The following is a 15,488-nucleotide window of genomic DNA, read 5'->3' on the forward strand; positions in this document are numbered from 1 at the left end:
TCCCAAATCATCATTCTTCCCATTATTTCTACTTTTCTTTTCACTCACCTGCAAGTGACAACTAAGTATTTTCACAAGACTCCCTAAAGCTATAATGTTGTGAGAATGCCCTCTTCATTCACCCACCACCCCTTCCAAACCCCAAACAATATTAGAGTTCTATGCCCTTTGCTGCCCATCAGAGAGAACATTGTCTTGTGTCCAGAAAAAAAGAGATAGAGAGATTGCACAATGGATACCACTTTTGGAAGGATAGTTTCCTGCCCTTTCTACATTCTTTGTAACTTTTAGAATTCAAGAGTTGGATGGGATGGCAGCCATTGATTCAGCCCTTGCCTATCCCAAGGCAGGTAGAAACTGAAAGTGGTTTCAAATTCTGGATTTTGTTATCTCCTTGTGAAGTGTTTTATTATTTCAGGTAGAGTCATACAACATACCAATTTTTAAAATTAGGTTAATTAATTAATTAATTAATTTAAATTTACTTTAATCTGATGAAAAAATAGCATATGGTTCCTCCTCTTTCCCCTCCCTCCAGGGAATTGAGGTTAAGTGACTTACCTAGGGTCACACAGCTAGGAAGTATTAAGTGTCTGAGGTCAGATTTCAACTCAGGTCCTCCTGACTTCAGGGCTTGGTGCTCTATCCACTGCACCACCTAACTGCCCTGAATATAATTCTTAAAGGAATATGTTATAAAATCAAACTAATAAGAGGGTGGAGCAGTGAAGTACACAGAGTGCTGAGCCTAGAGTTACAAAGACTCATCTTCATGAGTTCAAATCTGGCCTCAGACACATTCTAGATGTATGATCCTGGACAAGTCACTTAACAAGTCACTTAACCCTCTTTGTCTCAGTTTTCTTTTGTATAAATTGTTGGAGAAGGAAATGGCAAGCCACTCCACTATCTCTGCCAGGGAAACCTTAAATAAGGTCAACAAAGAGTTAGACCCAACTGAAAACAGCTCAACAACAATAAAATAAAAAGATATTGCTACTCCAGAAACACTAAACATCCATAGCATAAACCATGTGAGCTAGATCGTTGTGGAATCTTATTTTCATTCTTCCCTTAGCACTCTGCTCCTTGTGAGATCATCCTTACAACTAGGAACTAGAAAGCTCTTTTGGGAGTCTAACTTCAGTCCTTTTGTTGTAACTCATCCGATTCTTCATTTCACAAATATTCAGCAGGCTAAAAAGAAGAAAAAGCTCTGTAAGTTAGAATGATTATGGAAGTCTTCTGGGTAAGAGTGGCATTTGAGGTAGGCTTTGAAGAGGGAAAGAATCTGAAGCTGGATAAGTGGAGAAGTGGGAGTGTAGATCAATTTTTTTCATTCCCCAGGGAAGATGGAGAATTACTTGGAATCAAAGAAAGTCACACCTGGAAACAGCCTTAGAAATCATCCAACCTTGGATTCCTAACCATTTTTGGATCTTGTATCCTTTGATTTTCACCAAATCTTCCCATACTCCTTCTTCAATATAAAAGGAAATAAATGATAGAATTTACCATACTTATGTCCATAATTTCAATAGGACAATATAATTACTTGCTTTTTATTGGATAGAATACTAGACTTGGAATTGGTACAGTCTCATATATTTATTTATTTTGTGACCCTGAGCAAGTTACTTTAACTTCTATTTGCCTCAGTTTCTTCATCTGTAAAATGGACCTTTTGGACTGTCTGATCCCTTCCAAGTCTATATCTATGAACTATGAAACAATCAAATATTACTCTGTCTTTTTGATAAGCTTCTCATTCCTTCAAGAGTACAAGGACCCCCACATAATCATTTTGGGTACCCTTGATCTAACAACTCTCTCTTTCAACATAGAAAAATTGAGTCATCACTGTAATCATAGTTACCTTTTATATATCTACCCTTGATATGTCTTATTCTCTCTGGATCAAAAGCACATAAGTTATTTAACTGTCTCTCATAAATCTTGCCTCTCATGCTATTAATCATTTCCGTTTTTGCTTCTTTGGGCCTTTGCCTATAGTTTCTGAACATCCCTCTTAAGATGGCCTAAGGGATGTTGTACATGAAGGCAGGTAATCTACCTTCTGTGAAAGTTGGCAGGATGAATAGCCTGAAATCCACTGGGAATTCCCTCCATCATCCAGAAAGCAAAAGCACACCGGAGTCCTTGGATTCCCTCTTCATATTAGCTAATGCTAGAGAGAGCTTTTTTTTTCAGCAGCTTTAGCAATAGTCAGGAATGACCACAGATTTTATGCTCATTCCCAGAGCTGGAGTATGCTCAGGGAGCCACTTGCTGAAAACTCATTTCCTTCTTCACAACTTAAGATGACTCACTTTATTATCAGAATGACGGAAGGAACTACATTCCTCAGAGACAACAAATGGAGGAGACTTATGTCTGAGCTCTGATGTCTGTGCTATGACCTTCCTTTCATGTACTCAGTGATGATCACAGTGTTGGTGCTTAAAAAAATAAATGCTTATTTAATAGACTTAGAATACTCCTCCATGTTGATATGAGAAAGAATGAGCAAGAAAGACCTGGATTCAAATTCTCTCTCTAATATCTACTAGTTCTGTAGCCAAGGGTAAATGATAAACTTCCATGCACTTCAATTTTCTTGTCTTTAAGTAAAATGATAGGTTTGAATGCCTTTGAGATTCTTTCCAGATCTAAATCTATGACCCAAAGTTCCTATAATTATAGGAAGATTTATGAGGAGATATAGTTAAGAAACACACTAGATAAGAAGGTAGAGATGGGATACCATCTGCATTATTGGAAGGAATATAACTGGAAGATCTCACAGATCCATTGGAATATGGATGGTGGAAGTTAGCATGGGCAAAAAAGACTTGGGGGCCGATTCAACATTTACTGTCCTTTGTCAGACCTTCAAAGATCATAAACATCTCATCTCCATATACCAGTATCTTAAAAAATTACTACTTCAGGCATTCAAGTGAGAAAGCTGCTCATAAATCTTGAATAAAAGGGCAAAAATCCATTAACATGCAAAATCCTGGGCTTGCCCAGTCTCTGCCTTTTGTTTCAACTGCTGACTTGGCCATATCAGAGACCCTCTCATCCTTCTCAGATTTCCCCCCTTTGTATAATAATTCCACTCTTGTACATTCAGAGGATGAGGGCTGTGTCATTTTGAGCCTAATTGTTTAGAATCAAAAAATATTTACATTGGTAAGCGCTAAACACAGCCGTGGGCAGTTTGCACAGAGAGTAACTAACACCTCTGCTGAGTGTACTCTGAGAGTGGATGAGACTGTTAAAATGAATTTTGATTAAGACTTCTTTTTTTCCCATATGGTTTTACAGCAATGGTTTTGTTAGTACTCAAAAGACAACATCTCCAAGTCTTTTGAGGTCAAAGGGCTTCCTGAGAGCCACTGACCTGCAAATTCATTTTCCAGGAACTTGTGCACTCAGCTGCCATCTTTCTTGTCGAATTAATGATCACAGCTTTCCTTTCAGCACCCAGACCTTGCTTCTTCTCTGTGTCTTTCAGACTCCTCCGAGAACAGTGGATCCGTGCCAAGTATGAAAGGAAGGAATTCATTTACACGGAAAAGCAAGAGCCCTATTCTGCAGGTAAGGAATGGAGTTCTCAACTGGAAATAATCTCTTTTGCTGGCAGACTGTTCTGCTACCCAGGGGCTCCCCTCACCTTGCTGCAGTCAGTTAGATAAGGGGGAAAAAAATGCCACTTTGTGGTGTGTTCTAGTCTCCTTTTCTAGTTCTCCCTCTTTAAAAGGAATGTCTTTTTTTATCACTATGCATGATTAAATTGCTAATTGGTTTGACAATGGTGTAATTTGGCTGTTTTTTGCTTTCTTATTGGGAAACTTGCATTTCTACCTGTGTTCAAAACTCCTAGCTGGCTCCTCTCCTCTCCCCACCTAATCCTTCTGGGTATGTTTTGATAATTGACAAAGTGGCAATTTCCTCTCTTCTACCCTTTCTCTTCTGGTTAATATTTGTTTTGAGCCAACCTCAGTTCCTTTTTTATGAAAGACCAGGAGAAATCACCAGCCCTTAGGATGTTCAGAGTTTTTCCACGGCTTGACTTGCCCTAACCTCATCTCTTGACCCCTATTACATGTTAGCCCTTGCAGGAATAGTGGTTGTTTTGTAAGTCAAGGGATGTTCTGGAGTTGTAGATCTAGAGATGAGAAGATATTCAGAAACTTTACAGATGAGGAAACTGAAGTCTAGGAAGGTTATGTGATTTATCCAAGTCACATAGCCAAAAAGATAGTAAACCTCAGAAGTGAGATGTCTTCTGAAACTGATGTTGAGAAAGATTGATGGCAAAAGGGATAACATAGGATGAGATGGTTAACTAGTATCAAGCAGGCAATGATCATGAACTTGGACAGATTCTGTAAGATCGTGGAAGATAGAATAGGCTGACATGCTGATGTATGAGATCACAAAAAGTTGTGACAGCAACAACAATAAAAACTTCTGACTCTAGATCTCTTTCCAATATGCTATGCAACTTCCTAATGCTGTTTCACTCTCTCATGGGTTGATCCAGGTTATTTTGGTCCTGGCTCTGTATCTATAGTTCATGAATGAGATGTACAGGGCATCATAACAGCTGACATCATGGCTAAAGAAATGGATTGGCTCTCAGGACATCTGACTTCTCTCTCCCTCCCTTACCTTCCCCCTCCCCAAAACATCAAGCAATCTGACATAGGTTAAACATTTGCAATCCTTTTATATATATTTCCATATTTGTAATGTTGTACAAAAAGAATCACAATAAAAGGGGAAAACATATGAGAAAGAAAAAACAATGGTAAAAAATACAATGTTTTGAACCACATTTAGTCTCTGTAGTTTTCTCTATATATGGACTGGCATTTTCTATCCCAAGTCTATTAGAATTGCCTTGAATCACTTCATTGTTGAAAAAAGCCAAGTTCATCAATATTGATCATCATATAATCTTACCATTACTTTGTACAATCTTCTCTTGCTTTTGCTCATTTCACTCAGAATCAGTTCACGTAAGTTTTCCCAGACTTTTCTCCAATCAGTCTGCTTATCATTTTTTATAGAACAATAATAATATATTACCTTCCTATATAATAACTTATTCAGCCATTCCTCAACTGATGGGCATCCACTCTCTTTCTAGTTCCTTGCCACTGAAGCATACTAATTTTTCTTTGTCTGCTTTTTTTTTTCTCTCATGGGTTTTTTCCCTTTTGTTCTGATTTTTCTTTTACAACATGACTAATATAGAAATATGTTTAAAATGATTGTACATGTCTAACCAATATCAGATTGCTTATTGTCTTGGGGAGATTGAAGGTAGGGAGGGAGAAAAGAAAATTTGGAATTCAAAATCTGTTACAAAAATGAATATTGAAAACTATCTTTACAATTGCACATGTTTAACCTATATTGGATTACTGGCTTTCTAGAGAAGGGAGGAAAGAGGGGGGGGGGGGGAATATGGAACATAAGGTTTTGTAAGGGTGAATGCTGAAAATATTTTTGCATGTATTTTGAAAAATAAAAAGCCATTATAAAAAAGAAAACTCTTTACATGTAAATGGAAAAATAAAATACTATTGAAATTAAAAATAAAATAAAATGAATGGATTGGATTGGGGGTATCACGGTTCTTTTAGGTCAAAGAAAATTCTGGAATCATAGATTTAAAGCTTAGAAGACACTCTAAATCATCTAGTCTGATGATGATGAAACTGAGGTACAGGTTTTAGCACTTGGATCTTCTGGTCCTTCTCTGTAAGGTCAGGATCAGGATTACTTTCAACCTCTTACTGGCCATGAGACAAATTTGGTTAGATGAGCTGTCCCTAGCTGCCCTTATTCCTTTGAGCAGAAGAAACAGAATGTTGGTCTCTTCCAATAAACTGTGAGCTCCTTGAGAGTCTTTGTATCCTCAGTTCTTAGCACAGTGTCTGGCAAACAGTAAACACTTAATAAATGTTTGTTGATTGAATTAACTCTTCTACTGTAAAATGTATTCTTGGGTATGGTAACCTCTTAAGGTAATCCTTAAGAGCCTATGGACCTGCATATCTAAAAACTATTTAGATAGTTGTGGTCACCTTAACTGTAATTAAGTAAAGTTTATATAATGACTTTGGATCTTTCCTATCTGATATAAATTTCTGTTTAGCTTCCTTTTCAGAAAAGTTCACTCCACAGAGCTTACAGAATCCAAATGTTTTAGAATCTAGAGCTGAAAGAGATTTTAGCAGTTATCTAGTTTAACCCTTCATTTAAGAGATTAGGGACCAGAAGCCCAGAAAGTATCAAAATGCTTAATTAGTCAAACAGGGAGTAAGTAGCAGAAAGGAGATTTTATTTTTAACTCCTCTGAATTTTAATTTAGTGATCTTCCCAGAATACCCACACTGCTTCCTATTATAACCGCAATGACCAGTGAGGGGCAAGGAGGCCTCTGACACCCCAATATGTAGATATAGAGTGGGAAAATTTGAGCCAACCTAGAAGGAATCCAAGCTTAGCTTATGCTCCCACACAAAGAAATTTGTTGTTCAGTAATTTTTCAATCATATCCTAGTCTTTGTGATCTCATTTAGAGTTTTCTTGGCAAAGATACTAGAATGGTTGGCCATTTCCTTCTCCAGCTCATTTTACAGATGAGGAGACTGAGGCAAATAGGTAAGTGACTTGCCCAGAGTCACACAACTAGGAAGCATCTGAGACTGCTTTTGAACTTGGATTTTTCTGAGTCCAAGCTTTATCTACTGTACCACCTAGCTGTCCTACGCATAAAAGAGCCTATTGCATATTCAATCTGCTTCTTCATTGCCAAAAGAACTGTCAGATATGACTAATTTTCTGGCCTTCAAATCACATCAGACTTCTCTAGCAGGCTTCCTCCTTTTCAGAGAGCTTGATCTTGATTTACAGCAGCCAAATTCTGTTCTGACCAAAGAGAAGAAAAATTAATATATGGCAAAGTGCCTCAGTGATCGACCATTGATCCTACATAATACTTTGATCTCTCCCGAGCTGATCTCTCATTAAAAGATGAATAATGGGGTTACCACCATACAAATTCAATGACACATGAAAATACCAGTGCCCCAGTAATTTAGATAACTGTGAGGTGCTCCACTGGCAAGTTTATCACTTTGACCTCAAATGAAGCAGACTTTGCAACTGGCTTTTAATTTTTTCCTCTTCTCAGCACTCATCTTCTCTCCTTCCCCTGGCCCTGCAATAAGGATGTATCTTGGAAATTAAATTATTGTCCATCTACAACCACTATTTCCTCTGGTTGGTTTTTTTTTTTAAATGTTCCTTAATGAATCAAGAGCAGTGTACTTGTGTTGCTGGTCAAAACACAGATAATTTCCAGCTATGGAAAGATTCTTAATCAGTTGCTGAAAGATCAGATTTCTAAGGATGCTCTTTATGTGAAGAGCTGTAATGGATGGATGGCCAGTCAATTTACATTAGCTTGCTTGAAGAGCAGGGGGAAAAAGACTCAGAGCTCTCTGATTTTATTGGTACAGGGAATTCTCAGCTGAGCAAACTCCCTCTACTAATGCAGGCTGGCACCTTATCTGCCAAGCCTTAAAGAGCTGCCTAGCACACTTTGAGGTTAAGTGACTTACTCGGAGTATGTTCTTCTGTTTAGTCATATCTGACTCTATGACTCCATTTGGAGTTTTCTTGGCAAAGATACTAGAGTGCTTTTCTATTTCCTTCTCCAGCTCATTTTACAGATGAGGAAAATGAGGCAAACAGAGTTAGATGACTTACCAGGATCACACAGCTATATCTGAGCCTAGACTTGAATTCAGGAAGACAAGAATTGCAGAGTCTGGGTGCTCTTTCCACTGCACAACCTAAGGTCCCACAGTTAGTATTAGTCAGAGGTGAGACTTGAACTTTGGTCTAAGGCGAGTTCCATATCTACTCTATTTTGATGCTTTTCATTTGTTTTTTTTTTTTTTTAATCTGGAAAATTCTAGGTGTTGGCAGGGAGATTTGTTTTTTTCTGATTCTTTTCCCCACCACAATCCCCCACCAGGAAATTCTGCTGGAAACTCGAGGTGGTTGTGGTATAATTGTCGGTGTATCTGCACATTCCTGAGATGCTATATTAACCAATGTTTAGCACAGTGCTTGACATCTACTAAGCACAAGATAAATGCATGGCAATTAGGTGATTCAATGAATGGAGTATTGGAACTGGAGTCAGGAGCACCTGAGTTCTAATTCGGCTTCAGATATTTACTAACTGGGTGACCCTGTGCAAGTCACTTAATCCTGTTTGCCTCAGTTACTTCATCTGTAAAACGAGCTGAAGAAAGAAATGGCAAACTATTAATCTTTGCTGAAAAAATCCCAAATGGTGTCACAATCATATGTGATTGAAGTAACTAACAACAAAAGATAAATACTTATTTATTTGATTAATTTTTCTTTGAGCTTTTAAGAATCATAATGTTTTGGAGCAAAAAAAAATCTTTAGAAAAAAGCTAATTTTATTTTTAAAAAATTAATAAGCATTTATTTTCTTTCTCTTCTAACTCTCCCCCCTCCAAAGAAAATAAAAATTCTTATAACAAGCATGCTTCATTAAGCAAAATAAATTCCCAAGTTGGCAGCATCCCAAAATGTTATATATGTGTGTGTTCAGAGTTGCTCAACTCTCTATTAGGATATAGGTGTTCCCTTTTTCTTAAGCCCTTTGGAATCAGAATTAGTCATATGATCAGTGTGAAATCTTTTGAAGTTGATTATTTTTACAATGTTATTGTTAATTGTGTAAGTTATTCTCCTGGTTCTTGTCATTTCATTTCACAAGAGTTTGTGTCCCAGGTTTCTCCAAAACTGCACCTTTTGTCATTTCTTATCATACAGTAAGATTCTATTACATTCATATACCATGATTTGTTCAGCCATTCCCCAATTAGTGGGCCGCTCTTTAATATCCAGTTTTTTGGTACTACAAAACAAAAATGTACATATAGATCCTTTTCCTCCCCCTCTCTCTCACTCTCCACCTTCTTTTCTTTTTTCCTCTTCTCCCTTCCTGTTTCTCTTTGTCTATCTGTCACCTTCCTTTCCTCCCTCTTCCCCCTTACTTCTCCCTTTCCCTCTTTCTCTCCCTTTCTCTTTCCTCTTTAATAATGTATAGTAATTGCAATACCACTAGATTAAAGAGTATAGATAATTCAGTTATTTTTCACATATAGTTATAAATTCATTTTCAGAATGACTGGACCAAGATTTCATAGTCCCATCACCAAAGCATTTCCCACAGCCCTCCACCATTTCTCATTTTCCCTTTTGTTAGTTTTGTTGATCTGATAGAGGCAAGGTCTTAGTTGGAAAAAACTGAGGCCCAGGGATGGGAAAGTGACTTAACCAAGAATCACAAAGATGGTAGGTGGAAGAACCACGACTAAAACCCAAGTCTCAAGTCAACAAATTTAAATATTTAATAAGCATCAATCATGCAAGGTAGTAATTAGTGCTAGCCTCTAGATTTCTAACTCCCTTATCTATTCTGTCTAGATTTCTTTTATTATATATGTGTGTGTGTGTGTGTGTGTGTGTATAAATATATATACACATACAGACATGTGTATATATGTATATATGTACATATATACATATATATATTGCTGTTTATTTATTTTCCCTAGTTACATGTAAAACATGTTTTGTTTTTTTTATTATACATATACGTTCTTTTTTACATATTTCCCTATGAATCATATTGAGAGAGAAAAATCAGAACAAAAGGGAAGAACCACAAGAGAAAAAAATAAAAGAAAACAAAGTGAACATAGTATGTGTTGATTTACATTCAGTCTCCATAGTTCTGACTCTGGATGCAGGTGTCATTTTACATCCAAAGTTAATTGGAATTACTTTGGATCACTGAACCTCTGAGAAGAACCAAGTCTTTCATAATTGATCAATGCACAATTTTGCTGTTGCTGAGTACATTGTTTTCCTGGTTCTGCTTATTTCACTTACCATCAGTTCATGTAAATCCTTCCAGGCCTTTCTAAAATCAGCCTTTTTGTTAAAGAACATTTTTATACAACAATAATATTCCATTACTTCCATACACAATAACTTATTCAGCCATTCCCCAGTTATGGGCATCTACTCATTTTCCAGTTCTTTGCCCTCATAAAAAGAACTGCTACAAATATTTTTGCACATGTGAGTTCTCCTTTCACCTCCTTTATGATTTCTTGGGGATACAGATCTATTGGTCATTTTTAAGTTGGCTGGTGTTTGTGTTTCTTTTGTGCATTCAAGCTAAAGATTAAGGGTCCCATGTGCTAAGCTTAGTCACCCATGAAACACGATGTCACAAGGTTCTGGAAAGTCCCCTTCCCAAAAGAAATCCCCCACCTCCTTCCTCTACATCCTGCTATTATCTAAACTCTAAACTTGAGGAGTTTTTTTTTTTTTTTCTTTGTATCCTATAGTTCCTAGTAAAGAGTAGATTCTTAATAAATGTGTATTGGTTGGTATCACATAAACTTTGAGTTTAGCATTGGTCTTTCTCCAAGAAGTCTTCTCTTTAGATCCTTGAGACATCATTAGAATGTGAGCTTCTTGAGGGTAGGGACTGTGGGAGTTTTTTTGCTTTGTTTTGTTTTTGTTTTTGCCTTGCTTTGAATCCCTAATGCTTAACACAATGCCTGGAGCACAAGAAGTGCCAAATAAATGCTTAACTGATTGACCAGTCATACAGTCTTAGTATGTCTGTAACCAATCAGTTCTGTGTCCTGAAGAGTTAGAGAAAGTTCCTGCCCTTTGGAGGAAACAAGGGGAAAGGGACAGGGGAGACTTGAGGGATCTGAAGACATTTTGTCAAGCTGTCAGTTTTGCTTAGGACCAGACATAGAAATGAACTCTGTTCTGAAGGTTCTCTATGTTATCCATGATTTTGACAAATTTATCAATATGTTAGGGGCAGCTGGATGGCACAGTGGATAAACTCCTGGACCTGAAGTTAAGAAGATCAAATCTGGCCTTAGATACTTAGTAGCTATGTAACCTTGGTCAAGTTACTTTACCTTGTTTAACTCAGTTCCTCATCTGTTAAATGAACTGCTGAAATAACAAATCCCTCCAGTATCTTTGCTAAGCATACTCCAAAATGGCTCAGAAAGAGCTGGACATGACTGCAACAATTCAAAAATAACTAATTTACTGGGGACAACACAATTAATTAAATCCCAACATATACCAACCCAAAGAACTTTCTGCCACTCCCTCCCTTTCCCAAGAACTACACAGGGCAGTAAAATCAACACTAGCATTCTCTGCTAATTATTGTAATCCACAAGATTGTCCTCTGGTTTGCCTGTCCAGGGATGGCAGCTGAAATCTTAATATTATCAGGAGTTTTTTTCTTTTTCTTTTCTTTTCTTTTTTCTTTTTTCTTTTTTCTTTTTTGGAGAGATAGTGGTTTAATGCACAAGATACTAGACTGGAGTGAGTAAAATAAGTGTTCAGATTTAGATTTTGAAACTTACTGTCTTATTCTCTCCACTCCCCAACCTTTTCTCTATCTCCTGGCTTTTATAACTAGTCTCAGCTAAAGTCCCACCTTTCACAAAAAATTGACCTTCCCCAGCTCTCTTGGTGTTAGTGCCTTCCCTATGAAATAATCTCCAATATATCCTGTCTCTATTTTGTTTGCACATATTTGTTTGCATGTTATTTCCCACATTATAAAGTAAGCTCTTTGAGGGCAAGGGCCATTCCCCAGGACTTAGCAAAGTGATTGTCACATAGTAAGTGCTTAATCAATTCATGGGCAAGCCATTTAACCCTTTGAATTCAGGTTTTGTGTCTTCTAAATCTGGATGATAACTGTTATTACCTGGCTTACAAGGTTATTGTAATGCTGCAGTGAGATATTATGTTTTAGGGTTTAAAGTGCTTTACAAATATATTGGGTAGTTTTGGTTTGGATGTTTTTGGATCCTACCTGTGATTTCATCAGTATAGCAATTATACAGTGCTTTCAGATTTGAAAAGCCTTTTCTTATACATTATCTCACCAATCTTGCTATATTGGTACTATAGATATTGTTATAACTATTTAAAAAATTAGAATCCTGAGGTAAATGAATTGCCATGAGTCACAACAGGTGGTAAAGAATTCAAAATCAGTTATTTTCTGTCTTCAAGTATAGCTGACTGTTGTTTAGTAATGTCCGATTCTTGTGACCCTATTTGAGATTTTCTTGGCAAAGATCCTGGAGTGCTCTGCCATTTCTTTCTCCAGCTCATTTGATAGATGAGGAAACTGAGGCAAACAGGATCCCACAATGACCTAGTAAATGTTTGAGATCAGATTTGAATTCTGGTCCTCCTGACTGTAGACCCAGTGCTCAATCTGCTGTTCCACCATCTAGCTGCCCTCAACAATGTCTACACTACACCACTAGATCCCAGTGAGAAACTCCCTCTACTGATGGGGATGAGCACTTCTGGAAATGATTTCAGCAAATTTCCTCTGGCACAGAATAGTTAAATGACATGCTCAGGGTCACATAGCCATTGTGTTTCAGAAGCAGAACTTGAACCCATGCCTTCTTGATTCCAAAGCATGGATCATTAGCATGTTAGCACAAATATCAAAATCAGAACCAAATGAGAATATGTGGCTTTCAGATGAGGCAATTCTTACTTCGATTATTACGATAAGCTGATGATGCTGAAAAATTGGAAATGAATAAAAAGCCAGACACTGACACCAACTATCATTATTTAATAAGGAAGTTCAATCAGTGTAAATCAGTTGCCAAAGTGAGACAAAACTCCCTGAAGCAGAGGGCTAACCTTTTTATTTTTTAATATTAATAGTTTTCTGGTAATACTCTATGACTTAGTCATAGAATATCACAATCTTCAGAGAACTAAAATTAAGGGTCACCCAAAGGGCAATAGAGAAGGGCAGGATGGGTATGTATAGAGTACCACATATTACTGTGAAGAATTACACAGGAGAAATTGTATAAATTATATCATGAAAGAGATATATAATTGGAAAAGGAGGTGGATTAGTGGTGTAATGGGAGAGGGGAATAACTACTGGACATTTCTAACTGATGGACAATTGGTAGCTAATGGCCCACTTAAGTCTAGAAAGATTTTCAGGTTTTCAGCTTCAAATCCTTCCTAGCTATCTCTCATCACCTCAGTTTACTAAACTGGAAAAGAGGGTAATGATAGCACTTACCTTGAAAGTTGTTGTAACCATCAAATGAGATAACAATTACAAAAACATAGTGCCCAGCACATAGGCACTATATAAATGAACTTTTTTTTGATAGACTTCCATTGTGTCCAAGCAAGATCAAACAATCTAAAGGAATGTTCAGGAGACTGTGTAAAATTTATAGAAAATTATGAACAAGATTCCAAACAGAGTAAGAAGACATAGAAGGGTTACAATATGAACTGCCAAGAGGTTACCTGTTTGGATAAAATCAACGATTAATCACCTTAACAAACCAGAGATGAGTTCATGCATCAGAGGAGATAGAGAAACTGCAGTCTGGAAATTTTGCCCATTGTCATTGCAGGAGGCTGTGGGGAAAGAAGTTAAACTGAAGGAAATGAAGATGGGTTAGATGAGAAGGTTTCTAATGTCCTATCAAACTCTGAGATCTCATTAGGTCATGATGTGGTTTTCTTAGAGTAGTCTAGTCATAAATAAGAAGCCAAAGTTCAAACCAGCCAGCAGTGGATATTTGTGGTGTCCCACAGTTTATGTTGGGAATGCTAGGTCTTGGAAAGACATAGGATGGAGAGAAAGGAAGGAATTCCTTCCTAATTGTCATGGAAAACCAGCCAAGAAACTAAAACAGAGAGAATCAGGCAAAGTGGGCAATAAGACTGGGGACTAGAATTGCAACTAGTTCTAAGTGAAGTCTTGATCATCCCCAACAAGGACTTCTACCTCAAGATATGTGGTCAGAGTGGGAGTAGTAGAGTGCCAACAAGTGACTGCTCCCTAGTCTCATCTTGACCTGTCTCATCTCTGTACATTCGTGAGGTGAAATGAGGAAGAGAAATTTGTGCTCAGCCCCAGAGAGCAGAACTATGAATATTGAGTGGGTGTCTAAGAGTCAGATTTCAGCTCAAAGAAAAAACTTCCTAAAAAGCTAGGTCCTATGAGAAAAGGGGGGAGGGGAAGGAGAAGGGCAGAAGGAATTGAGATTCCTTAATCTAGAGAAGATATCAATCACAGTGCTATTCTCAGAAGTAACAAAAGGCTTGCTTCCCTGTCCTCAGTGAGTTTACAAGGACATACCCACAAACATAAACTGACTGATAGATAGGGCCTTGGAAATGATCAGGCCTCCACTCTTATTTTATAGCTGAGGAGCATGAGGATTAGAGAAGAACCTAAGCTTACATGATAGCAAAACAAAAAGAACCCAGATTTTCTTTCTATCCAGTGCTCTTGATTCAATGATTCAATGGAAGAAAGACGGATTTTGAAGTCTGAAGACTTAGGTTCAGATCCTGGTGCTATCCCTGTGGTCAAATCATCTAATCTCTCTGTGCTTTCATGCCCTCATCTTTAAATTGAGGGGGTTGCAGTGTTACTACTGGGCTTATATCCCAAAGAGATCTTAAAGAAGGGAAAGGGACCTGTGTGTGCAAAAATGTTTGTGGCAGCCCTGTTTGTAATGGCTATAAACTGAAAACTGAGTGGATGCCCATCAATTGGAGAATGGCTGAATAAATTGTAGTATATAAATGTTATGGAATATTATTGTTCTGTAAGAAATGACCAGCAGGAAGATTTCAGAAAGGCCTGGAGAGACTTACCTGCACTGATGCTAAGTGAAAGGAGCAGGACCAGGAGATCATTATATACTTCAATAACAATACTATATGATGACCAATTCTGATGGACATGGCTTTCTTCAACAATGAGATGAACCTAATCAGTTTCATTTGTTCAATAATGAATAGAACTAGCTACACCCAGTGAAAGAGCTATGAAAATGAGTGTGAACCACAACATGGCATTTCCAATCCCTCTGTTTTTGTCTGCTTGCATTTTTTATTTCCTTCTCAGGTTAATTTTACCTTATTTCAAAATCCAATTCTTCTTGTGCAGCAAAATAACTATATGGATATGTATACATATATTGTATTTAACATATACTTTAACATATTTAACATGTATTGGTCTACGTGCCATCTGGGGAAGGGGGGGGAAGGAGGAGAAAAGTTGAAATAGAAGGTTTTGCAACTGTCAATGCTGAAAAATTATCCATGCATATATCTTGTAAATAAAAAGCTATAAATAATAAAAAAAATTTTAAATTAAATTAAATTTAAAAATTAAAAAAAATAAATTGAGGGGTTGGATTCATTGGAATCCAATTCCCTTTCAGATCTAAACCTGTACTCCCAAAATGATAAACAAAAGGAAACTCCTAATCCTA

General features: G+C 37.2%; 1 protein-coding gene across 1 annotated transcript in view; it reads left to right on the forward strand.

Annotated features, from left to right (window-relative positions):
- Positions 1 to 15,488, forward strand: part of ADAP1 (ArfGAP with dual PH domains 1) — a 176,718-nt gene that overhangs the window by 67,122 nt on the left and 94,108 nt on the right. The window contains exon 4 of the mRNA XM_052000571.1: positions 3,521 to 3,603. Within this exon, the coding sequence (XP_051856531.1) occupies positions 3,521 to 3,603 (83 nt within the window). The remainder of the gene's footprint in view (positions 1 to 3,520; positions 3,604 to 15,488) is intronic.

The sequence above is a fragment of the Antechinus flavipes genome, chromosome 1 (assembly GCF_016432865.1).
Source record: "Antechinus flavipes isolate AdamAnt ecotype Samford, QLD, Australia chromosome 1, AdamAnt_v2, whole genome shotgun sequence".
Lineage (NCBI taxonomy): Eukaryota > Metazoa > Chordata > Mammalia > Dasyuromorphia > Dasyuridae > Antechinus > Antechinus flavipes.